The 12,067-nt window shown below is 41.1% G+C and overlaps 1 protein-coding gene across 9 annotated transcripts; it reads left to right on the top strand.

Moving 5' to 3' along the window:
* Positions 1 to 908: 908 nt before the first annotated feature.
* Positions 909 to 10,701, top strand: SRI (sorcin). Of its 9 annotated transcripts, none has more exons than XM_065050995.1 (8): positions 938 to 1,278; positions 2,507 to 2,590; positions 5,867 to 5,936; positions 6,671 to 6,714; positions 7,724 to 7,871; positions 8,031 to 8,144; positions 9,207 to 9,265; positions 9,995 to 10,701. In XM_065050995.1, exons 1-8 carry the CDS (start codon positions 1,228 to 1,230, stop codon positions 10,019 to 10,021), a joined length of 597 nt encoding a protein of 198 aa, XP_064907067.1. In that variant the 5' UTR covers positions 938 to 1,227; the 3' UTR covers positions 10,022 to 10,701. The 9 variants fall into 9 exon arrangements, with proteins under 9 accessions (XP_064907066.1, XP_064907067.1, XP_064907073.1 ...); XM_065050997.1 differs by having other exon boundaries at positions 959 to 1,248; XM_065050998.1 differs by having other exon boundaries at positions 1,006 to 1,214.
* The last annotated feature ends 1,366 nt before the right edge of the window (positions 10,702 to 12,067 follow it).

The following is a 12,067-nucleotide window of genomic DNA, read 5'->3' as shown; positions in this document are numbered from 1 at the left end:
ATGTTACTGGCTACTGCTAACAACATGAGTGTAACTGGTGCTGAAATAATAAAAATATATGCTATAAAGATATTGTGCAAAAGCCCTGCTTACTGGATGTCTTGGAATTTCAGAAGGGTGACGTACTCTTAATGGAAAGTTTACTACAAATTAGTGTGATAAATTAGTAAGGTCCTACACATAAAGTTCTGCAGAAGTTATGCTAACAAACAGAAAATAAAATGTTATCCTTTCAAATTTCTGACAGTAGACCATTTACCCTGAGAGGTGTCCATCAGTACATTTGTTTCAGTCATACAGACTCTCACAAATAATTTCTCATACTCTTGCAACTTGATTAAATACCTCTCAACATGAGGAAGTTTAATATTTTGCAAATAACAGTCTAGCTGAGACCAAGCTGTGGCCACTCCAGCCATCATTGCTTCCCGGGCTACTGAAGCAAATGAAGTGCTAGTTGGCAGTGACAGGTTAACCGCTGGACTTCATTATATCAAAGGTATTTCCCAACCAAAACGATTCTATTATTCTTTTCTAAAGGCCAGTGGGACTAAATGGCAGGTTGTACCCCTGGGTTCCTCCAGCCTATTGAATCAAAGCTGAGACTGCTCCAGCTTATCTCCAAAACCGGAGCGGCCCCAGGTTGAGCACTGCTGCTGGGACCCGGCATGAAAGAGTTTTCCTAACTCCAGGACACTGGCACTTCCCCCTCGTTCCTGCTCCACGAGAATTTGGACCTACAAACCCAAGAGAAAATTGCACGGCTTATCTATTTTCTCCGTCTTTGAGACAGACAACAGGTATTCAGAACTTCCACAAGAGAAAGCTGCAGCACCAAAAAAAGAAGAGGACGACACGTTTAACATAGCGATGCGTTTCGTGACACACGTGATCCACAGACACAAACCGGTACGGGCGGGCCCTTTGGCAGCGCAGCACCGCCCAGTTACTGCGGGGAGCAAGAGCTGCCTCCGCGCTGGCGGCCTGTACCATCCTGATGGGGGGGCTGGGGAGGGTTCGAAGGGCATGGTCCCTCCGCTCCCGACGGCACCGTTTTGCCCTGCCCGGCCGTCCCAGTAGCTGGAGGCAGCCGCTTGCCTTGGACGCGTGGCAGCGCTTCCAACCCCAGCCCTTTCCGGAGCCCGCGGCCCGTCCCGGTCTCCCCTTCCTGTTCGAGTGGTTGCGCCAGGGAGCGGCCGGACCGGCAGGGGCAGGTGCCAGCGGAAGATGGCGTTTCCAGGGCAGCCGGTACCCGGCGGCGGTTTCTATCAGGGAGGGGTGAGCGGGGGCTGGCGGCGCTGAGCCGTGGCAGCGGGGGCTGGCGGGGCGCGGCCGCGCTGAGCCTGGGCTCGCAGCCGCCACGACGGCGGGGCAGCCTGGCTGAAGGGGGGCGATGACGCCTGGGACGCGGCAGCCCCTTCCTTGCCTTCCCCACCTCCCCGCTCACTGCCGGGGACCTGAGGCGCTCCCCGGGCCGCCCCGCCCGCGGTGAGGGGCTCCGGCCTCGGCCCTCTGCCGGCCGGCTCTGGCCCTGCCCGGCCGCGGGGCGTCCGGCGGAGCTGGGGGCGCGGCCCTCGCCCGCCGGCGCAGGCAGGGGTGGCTTCGCGGGGTCCCTGAGGCGGGGGACGCTTCGCAAGGCTGGGCGTGTGGGCGGCGGCATTCCGGCCCGCGGGGGAAGGGACGGGAACCGCGTCCGGCAGGGTGCCGCCCGGCCCTGCCCACCGCGGGAGGTGCTGCTGGGGCCGGGGCGGCTGGGGGCTCCGCCCGCGGGAGAGGGGAGCGGGGAGGCGGCAGCTGCCAGCGGGCGCTGCGGTGGGCGGGGGTCAGTGCTGCGGCCGCCGCTCCCCGAGCCGGTCCCCGGAGCGGGGTCCTGTGACTCACACCTTGTGTGAAGCTGTCTTCCGTTCTTGGGGCGGGTGACGAGCTAAGCGCTTCGAAGGGCAACGGCAACTTCTGCCCGTGTCTGAAAAAGTGATATTCTTCCCGTGGCGAAAGATAGGTATAGACTCCGTTACACAGATTATTGGTTCACCTCAGTCAAACAGATTTCACTTCTATCGTTCCATGGTTTTCCGTTAAGAATATGTTTTCTTGAAAAAATCCCATGCTTCATGCATGTTCTTCCAAATATTTTCCCTAGAGAACTGTCTTGCTCAACTCTTTCCAAGTGGAAAGAAAAATCTGCATCGCCTTAGTAGTCTTATCTTCAGTACCTCATTATCTGCTAGTAGTAGACTAAAATTCAACCTTGATGAGATACACCATCCTGCATCTAGATCAGTGGATTGCTCGTGTGCCAGGCTTCACACTGATCTGCTTAAATTCTAATAAAGGTTGTCTCTTTTTTGGTTTTTTTTTTTTTAAGTAATTTCTTTTTTGGTTGGTTTGACCTTTTTGCATGTTGTGTGTATAAATCACAAGTTGATTCTTAAGTACAAACACTGCATTTTCTTAAAAGTTAACGGAATAATTTATTTAAAATTAATTTTCTTCTTGATTTCTAAAGTATGGAGGAGCTCCGGGAGGACCAGCGTTCCCGGGACAAGCTCAGGATCCTTTATATGGTTATTTTGCTGCAGTAGCAGGGCAGGTAAACTTATAAAGTGTTGTTTATTTCTTGGATTTATATTTTTTCTGGGGAATAATTTCCACATTAGTTTTTGGAAAGAGGAATGCCTAATACTTGCAGTGAGGAAAGCTGTTATTTCAAGTTTCTTTTTAAAAAACAAACAAGAACCAGAATGGTTTTACTTAGTCTATCTGCTATATGAAGCTGTATAACTATACCATATAGCTATATACACACAGTAACTATAGTTTAAATAATGCTGTTAGTTTCTTTATAGTATGTGTGTGTGTAAATGCAAACGTATGCATGTACACGCTATATTTACTATATAAGTATATACAGGGACTATATAGTTACATGACATGTTGTAACTGAATTGTGGCCCCGCTCTTGCGTTGTGGGATGCTGTCAGCTTCAGGAAACAATGGAAGGCATGGGCTGTGGAGATGGCCTGGCTAAAAGCAGGAAATGCTAATAAGAGATCATTATGGGATATGAACAGGCTCACAAATGGAAAAACAGACTTGAGTTACGCCAGTATCTAGGTTTCCTGGTAGGATAGAGTGATTATTCTTTCAGAGCCATCCACAACTTTGATTTAGGCCTATTATTCTGCACTGCATTTTTGATTTCTTTGCTGTAATTCTGTGACATATATTGGTTTTGTAGGATTATGGATGTTACTGGAAATAAGTAGTTCTTGAACTATATTACAAAGTTTAAGAGCAGATAAGTAGGTTTATTGAGCTGAAGTTCTGTCTTTGTTGGCCATATCCGTAGCTATTTATTGCACGCTTCTAAGGTGTGTGCAAATCTAAAACTCTGTTCCTGGATCTGTTATCCACGGGTAGACATAACCACAACATTAAAGTTTGAATTTAGCAGATGTTAAAATTCCCATTTTAAGACTGTAATTTGAGTTATTTTTGTTCTCTGTGTTATTCTTTTGAATTAATAATGTATCTTACAGTCTATATATTACTTGTTGAACATTGCTTATGAAAATATGTAGGCCACGTATTGTTGTAGGAAAGGAGAAGAGTGGAATGATCTATATTGAGTGAGGCAGGCCTCTTGTAAGGTGGAGCCCAAGCTAAATTCTGCTGAAGATGCTGACAATGTGCCTGCCAGCTGAGATGCCTCTGCATCCAGGAGCCACCTGGATGTGCCAGGAACCAGCAGTGGAGCTAGTAGCTGATACTGGAGAAAGGAGGAAATTGACAGTGTAAAGGAAAGGGAAGTAACAGCAAAAATGATGCAGCGCTGTGGAGAAGAGGTGGCAGGAGCTGAACCTCAGCAAAGCATAGACCGGCCCCAGGCCACTCTGGTGAGGTGTGGTTACAGAAAGCTGATCGACCAGTGAGCTAGTGGGTATGATCAAGTTAGCACTTAAGAGTACTTAAGTTAGTACTCTTAAATGCTTTCTATTTGTAGAAATCATTCCTTGTTGAAATAAACTGGGGAGCTTTTGAAATGTTATCTTTGGAATTAGAAGAGTCAGTTTCAGAGACCAGTAGCTGTGTAGAAGTAAAAACCCTATAAGGAGACAGTGAAATGAAACAGATAAATTATCAGTTGCTTTTACAGCCATCTGTGCAAGTCTGTAAAAAGCCACATCTCACAGTTTTCCATAAGTACTTGTTGTAGAACTAGTAAAGTTTTCGGTTGTGGCTTGCTGCTCTCTGTGTTGGTTTTATGCCTGTGTAATATGTAATGTTGTCTCTGTGCTTTCTTTGAGGTAGTTTACAACAGAGATCTTGTCTTAGATTTGGGGAATTAGTTTCCATTATTTACAACAGATAGTCAAAAGTATTGTTTCAAGTCTTTGTTCAATTAATTGAGTCTGTCTTTTTAGGAAGTAATAACTTTATTTTTAGTCTGTTTGCAAAGCCCCTATGCCTTGACTAGTTTAACTGCTTAAGTTCTACTGGAAAAAAAAAAAAAAGCCCATCTTTTTGGTAATGCTAATCATGATTACAAATCATGCTTTTCTGTCTTCCTGCCTATTTTAAACTTATACAGATCCTGCCTTTGTGCCTTTCAAAAGGCAAAAGGGCTTTGAAGAGATTTGCTGCTTAATATGCATGACTATTTCAAATATATATATTTTTTCCTGTGAATTTAAAGTTTTTAACACATCTATATAGTTAGACAGATGGAGTAGATTTGAAGCAATTTTAGGTTTAGCTGCCATTAATTTTACATAGAATCAAAACATTGCTGCTTTTTTTTTCAGATCTTGTCAAATATCATTTAACATATTAGCTGCTATTTGTCCTACAAATAATGGTACTTCATTTCTGCAAGTTACCTGGCTCTGCCATTCCCTTCATGCCATTTAGTAGCATATACTTACTGGAGTTAAAAACAGTAGGAAAATGCTGAAGCAAATAAGTTTGTTCAAATATAAAGCAACTCTCATTCTCTATTAATTGCTTTACAAAAGTCACATTTTTTGTATCTACAGATACAATGTTCCATCCTTGAATGAGGTTGAATTACACTCAGACTCTGAACTGAACTTCATGTTGGGTGTGTGAGGAACATGACGTAGAATTCCACCTACACTTGACTGATCATTGTTTTCCATTTTTCCGTGTATTGGCCATTGTTTTCTCTATTTGGCCCTGAGCAGGACGTGTGGAAAGCAAGTCATTTTCCAAACCGTGCAGATAGATATCTTTTCTGGGTTTGTTTTGGTTTTCTTTAAAAGTTCTTTGCTTTCTGCTTGTTGTTGTTTTGCTAACAACTTAGTATTCTCCAAAGAAAACCATATATTATTTTTAGATTTCTAAGTCTTAAGGTTGTCTTGAGAAGAGAGTATGCATGATCTGGATTCCAGGTTTCCTACTGTAGCAGTGAGATCGTAAACTTATAATCTAAAGTTACTACAATACCCACTAAGTTAAAATGAGTACTTTAAGGAAAGCTGTCCTTCTGTTCAAAATTTTGTGCCTTGGTTTCTGTGCAGCTGGCTCTGAACTATATGCTACCAATATTTGATGAGGTTGTTGGTTTGTGGTTTTTTTTAAGTTTAGAGCAAACCTGCCAATCCTTTTCATTTTTTAGTACATCACTAGGTGGGAAGGCAAATGCATATTGCAAAATTATCAACTAAAGAAACATTGTTAAAGGGATGTTGTAAAAGGCAGTTTCTTTCATGTAGCAGACAGGTAATCAGTGGTTTTTTGAAAGGGTAGCTAATATAATGCCACTGAAAAGGGAGTGGGTACTGGGAATAACCAGCCTGGGAGGGGGAATTAAAACAATAGCTGATACATCTTCTGTTATCGAAAGGATGGACAAATAGATGCTGATGAGCTACAGAGATGTCTCACCCAGTCAGGGATTGCAGGAGCATATAAACGTAAGTTAATGATTTAAATAAACCAACAAAAAAAAATTCCAATGCTAAAGCATACTAATTCGTCAGCCATCTACTAGAACATGCTTGTAGCTGTGCCTTCTGCAGAGTTCTTTTATTTGCATGGTAAACGGATTTTCCATATGGGCTACTTGGAAATGTAAATGTATGCAATTCTGTGCATGTAGGACTTGCCTTCTCAGCCTCCTTAGTTCCCCACTCCTGAGCTGTGGAGTTGGAGCAGTGCTTTGTTTTGTAATGAACAGCCAGTTCTTGCAAAGGTGTTGTGCTTTGTTTTTAAATTGAGCTTTAATATTGACCCAGATATTCTGTGGCAGGACCCCTCTGTCAGTATACCTAGTGTCCAGTTTACAAAATCGAGCTTCTGTGAGTAAAACTGGTTTGCTCAAGTGCTGTCTATGGTGAAATATAAATGACCACTTTGACTGAAACACCAAACCTTTATGGATTGAGATAAGAGCAAATTAATTCTAAATATAACTTGAATTGCCTCCAGATTATCTCCTGTCACTTTTTCTAACAAGTAATGATTAAAAGCTCCTATTTGTATCAAAATATGGTATGGCTGTATACAGTGGAAGCAACTATATAATATTTCATACATTATAATATATTATCAGTATCTAATAAAAAGCTATTTAAAATTTTATGTTTAGACGAAACTGAAAATCATTATTTTAATACAACTTAGTTTTCCTTTTTTCTAATTTAAACAGCTTTCAACTTAGAGACTTGCAGACTCATGATTTCAATGCTGGATGTATCCTTTACTGTGAAATGTAAACATTTCTGCATTACGTAAGCAAAGATGAGAGGATGCCGAAAATTTGGGAAATGCTTTGTGTTTCCCATTCAGCACTTACATGACAAGTATTTTGATTGGGGAACTGCAAAATTCCATTCTTATTCCTTTAACAGGATAAAATGATAATTCTAATGAATGAGGCTCTCAGTGACTCATCTTTTTAGACCAAGTGGTATCCCTCTGAGCTGGGTGGATTGCTTCCCCGTTGAATGTGTGAAGAGTCAGGTCTGGCAGCCCAGAATCGACCTTTTTGCAAATCATTCATTTTGTTTTTCAAGTTGACAACATTCTAGTCCTTCCTAATGAATTAAGGATTTATACAACAGAGGCTGAATGCAATGTAAGTCCCTGTAAATCCTGTTGCTTGAAAAGATCAGGTCGGAATATCTAATAGATTGGTATATGGCCTTCAGCAGTAGGACCTATGGAAGACTTAGGTATACTGAGCAAGGTTGGAATCTGTGGAGCTTTAGTCAAAACTTTAATTGACATGTTCAAATGTTTTCCTGTTTAAAAAGAAAAAAGCAGAAATGGAACTGGAAGGTCTGTTAGCACACTCTGAACAAAGTGCTTAGAATGTGAGAGAACTGATATTCTAACTTAAAGTAGTTTTTCATTTGGCATCTATTTTTATTTCGGAAATGTATTTTAATGGTAACAGTTACACTACAGCATGTAAAAGAGAAGTGTGTGAACTGAGTTAAATGCACAAATGGCAAATACTTTTTATCAGGTTTCACTCAGAAGAGGTAAGGAGAGAAAATTCTCTGACCTTTGGTCAGTAGCATTATGTCTGTTGTGCTGTAGGATGCTCTAGTTAGTTTTCTACCAGAAATATTAATAGTAGTAAAATATTGACCTTGAAGAAGTTTTTGTAACTAATAAAAATAAAAATTTCCATTGAAGAGAGGGCTTTTTACATTCTTTTCAAGTGAAGATACATTTTTCTTAGCTTTAGAATTAGAGGGATATGTCTGGCACCCTGGGATTTAATGAGTTTAAAGAACTCTGGGCTGTGGTCAATGGCTGGAAGCAACACTTCGTAAGTTTTGACAATGATAGAAGTGGTACCGTGGATCGTCAAGAACTGGAGAAAGCCTTGATGAACATGGGTAAGTTGTGAAATGTCCTTGCTTCTGATGCTGACTATAGCATTTCCCATTATTAGTTACCCTCCTGCAGTAACTGACACATGATAATAAGGATTAAAAATGTATTGGATTCTGCTAGCTTACCTGTCTTTTCAGTATAGACTTTTTATTTTCAAATAGGATTTAGGCTGAGCCCGCAGGCAGTGACTGCAATCACAAGGCGATACAGCACTCGTGGGAAGATTACATTTGATGATTACATCGCCTGCTGTGTGAAACTCAGAGCTCTCACTGGTATGCTGGATTATAGTCTTGTTACTATCATCCCCATAATACTTTTTTATTTAATGAAATCTGATTACTCAGCTATCTCAAGTTCAGCTTTAACTTCTACATAACACAAAATAGGTTTCTTTCAGTAAAGTTTAACGGCAGAACTGGAAAAATTATAGATTATGATATTTTTAAATCCCTATTGGAAAATGGCAATAAAACTAATGCAGCGTTTATTCCAGTGACTAGAAGAGTTACGTTATCAAAATGGGGAAATTGTATTTATCAAAAGAACATAAAGGGTTGTATATGATAAGTATACAACATCAAAAGGATACATCAAAATCAGTGTGACCAGCAGGTCGAGGGAGGTGTCCCTGTCCACTCTGGTGAGGCCCCACCTGGCGTCCTGTGTCCACCTCTGGGGTCCCCAACATAAGAAGGACATGGACCCATTGGAGAGGGTCCAGAGGAGGCCACAAAGATGATCAGAGGGCTGGAGCACCTCTCCTGTGAGGACAGGCTGAGAGAGTTGGGGTTGTTCAGCCTGGAGAAGAGAAGGCTCCAGAAACACGTAAGTGTAAAGTAATGCCTTTCAGTACCTAAAGGGAACCTACAAGAAAGATGGAGAGAGGCTTTTTACAAGGGCATGTAGTGGTAGGACAAGGGTAACGGCTTTAAACTGAAGAGGGTAGATTGAGGTTAGAGATGAGGAAGAAATTCTTCACCATGAGGATGGTGGGGCCCTGGAACAGGCTGCCCAGAGGGGCTGTGGAAGCTCCACCCCTGGAAGTGTTCAAGGCCTGGCTGGATGGGGCTTTGAGCAACCTGGTCTAGTGGAAGGTGTCCCTGGCCTTGGCAGGGGGTTGGAACTACGTAATATTTAAGGTCCTTTCCAATGCAAACCGTTCTATGATTCTATGAAAATAAAGAGGAGGAATAAGTCTTTGAATGAATTGCAGTGTTCTTTGAGTTCTCATTCATGCGACTTGGGGAATTTAATGAAAGTACAATGCATTTTAAAAGAATTGATTAATTCTTCTTACCTGGTTTCTGTTTTGTTTTCTTAATGCATTTTTGCAGAATGTTTTAGAAGAAGGGATGCATCTCAGCAAGGTTTTGTGAACTTCCAGTATGATGATGTAAGTGAACTTTAAGGAATCAATTAAAGTTACAGGGTAAAACTAAAGAAAAACTTAAAACTGAAGACACACAGTAATGATTTGAGTTTGTACCTGTGTTCCTTATGCTTATGGTGTTACCTGAGAGCACAAAGTTTCTGGCTTTTTTTGAGTGTTGTCACAAAAAGTTTTCATGTATTTTGTAGAGTTCTGTAAAATGTTGTTGTGCGTTTTTGTCTGTAATTCTTACCAGCATGGTTCAAGAAGATCAAGCTACGTCGCTTGCTAACATCACTTTCTGTGACTTTTTTTTGGTTTGTGTTTGTCTGGAGGGGGGGGGGGGCGCGCTGGTTTGTGAGGGTTTTTTTTGTTTTCATTTTTGTTTGGTTGTTTTTTTTGTTTAAAGGCTTGTTAGGCACTTTTTCTTAGGAAAGGCTGGGGAGGTGCGGTGTGGACAGACACAAAGAGCATTCCATCAGGCGCTTAGGTTCTGGCTGCCCAACCACATCCGTGCAGGAAAAGGAGAACATTAGATTCAAGTATTTCTGAGATTTCTTTCCTCTTATTATTAAGCAGATGCTTTGTTTTAATTATCCATTAGCTAATTTTCATATTTAGCTTCAAAGCTTTGTTGTTTGTGGACTGAATTTATTTATAGAAAAGGGTAGTGACAATTGGTATTTTAGGAGAAGTGAAAACTTGGTCTCTACCATACATCTAATAAGTGGTTATTCTTTTTTTTTGTTTCAGTTCATACAGTGTGTTATGAGCGTCTAAATCAAAAGGAAGGAAGCTGTGGATGATCGTGATTAACATTCCAGTTTGTGTTTTGCTTTGCCAAATCTTCCAATGATTGTGTATCTCAATATTGGAACTTGCATATTTTATGAACACACTTGCATTTTTTTAGTTTTGACAATGAATATAAACTAATCTTATACTGTCAATTTTAACTTCCAACCTGTGACTATTAAAGATGTTTTTATTTTCAAAATCTTGCAATTCACTGTAATTCAAATTACGCAGATCATAAATTTTTCTGTAATATGTTCACTTTTTTCCTGTGATTCACTAAAACCAGTTCCTGGAGTGCAGCTTACCTTTTTCTGTCTTAAACAGCATCATGTGCATCATGTAAGATGATACATATTGTCTTTGACAGTATAAGACACATGTACAAACTGAAAGAGTTTTTGGAATGGTCATTTGACGCTGGTCTCTTAGAACATGGGTCAGTTTAAGTTGCTGATTTTAACAGCCAGCTGTTTCCAAGAGGAATCTGTGATGCCACACTGAGTGTCAGACAACCTGTTAGAACTTCTTGTAAGCAGGGGTACAACAAAACATAGCAGAGAACTCTTCTAGAGTGTGCTCTTGTGTAGGGGGCTTTTGTTCCAGTAAGATTCTTACTCTGTTTGTGTCACTATATAAAACACTAAATTTTAAACATGTGACAACTCTGCTGTGTCAGTTTTTACGTTAACTTTCTCTGTAACAATGAATTTCTAAGCTGCCAGGTATCAGTTGCATGTAAATTCATGTTTTTGTCTCCAGCACTTGAAACTGTCTGCCAACCAACCTATAAGGGCCAAGCTTCACTTCAAAAAATTCTTGCCAGATTACTATTTCAGCAGTAATAACCAATGCTCTAGAATTCACTTAAAAGTATATACAGAAAGGCAAGACTTTTTAAGGAAAAAAAACAAGATCTAATTTGTAATGGAAATAAAAACAGCAAAGGCTTTTTGATGTGGCATGGGGTTTTGGTTGAGTTGGTGGTTTTTTTGGAGGGGAAGATTGACATTGTGTGGGAAGAGGGAGCAGCACAACTAGATGGAGGTAGTTCAAACTTTTTTCCAAAAAAATAAGTTAATGAAATTGTTGTTAGTCACTTCTACCTGCCATGAAGGAGTGATAGATGTTCTTTTGCTGGCCTTTTAAGTGCAAAGAATGCCAGAAGAATGTTAAAAGGAGTATATTTCTTATATTAGTAGTCTAGGGCACTTTTTGAGAGGAGGCTTTGCACTAAGGAATGAAAGCAAAACTATATGTCTGTGTATACGTCACTAGACAAACAACATAAATAATCCTTGGAGCAGAAATCTTGGTTGAAGATAGCCTAGCTTTCTAAGAATACTGTAAAATCCAGGTCTCTTGTTTCTGGGCTATAAACTCAAAGCTGGCTGGTCTCACTTAAACAAGCAACTAGTACTTCAATTCAGAATCCTTTAGATATTGCTTCTGGTTTCATTTCAGAAGGGAGTTGGTGTAGACATGATTATACTTCCATATTCTAATAATTGTACGCTGTCCTGTTGCATGACAAGGTGGGAAACAGACACTGAATGCTACAGAAAGCATTTCGAACAAAATGACCCAAGTCCATAACGGTTTGTCTGACTGAAGCAGCCAGTGCTATAGTTCAAAACTTTGACAGCTGATGAAATTAGTAAGAATATGAAGCAAAGGTGATTCTCCCTGTAGGGTTTTGGTTAGACCATTTTGCATAAATACAATATTCATCCTTACCCTGTAAATTTCACCCTGAAAAGGATGATGCATCTTAACCAAAATGCTTATTACACAGACAACATTTCTCTCACACTTTTGTTTGTGTTTCTGGGATTGACTGGGGTAGAATTACCTTTATAGCAGCCCGTAGGGTGCTGTGCATTAGATGTGCAAGTAAAGCAGTGCTGGCAAGAGCGGCGCTGTAGCTGTCACTGAGCGGTGCTTGCACAGCAGCAGCCTGTTCCCTGCTGCTCACTTTGTGGCACCAGCAAGAAGGTTGAGGGTGGGCTGAAGGGGAACATGGTGGGGACA

Source organism: Columba livia, chromosome 2 (genome assembly GCF_036013475.1).
Source record: "Columba livia isolate bColLiv1 breed racing homer chromosome 2, bColLiv1.pat.W.v2, whole genome shotgun sequence".
In the NCBI taxonomy this organism is placed as follows: Eukaryota; Metazoa; Chordata; class Aves; order Columbiformes; family Columbidae; genus Columba; species Columba livia.
This window is presented reverse-complemented; position numbering and strand designations above follow the sequence as displayed.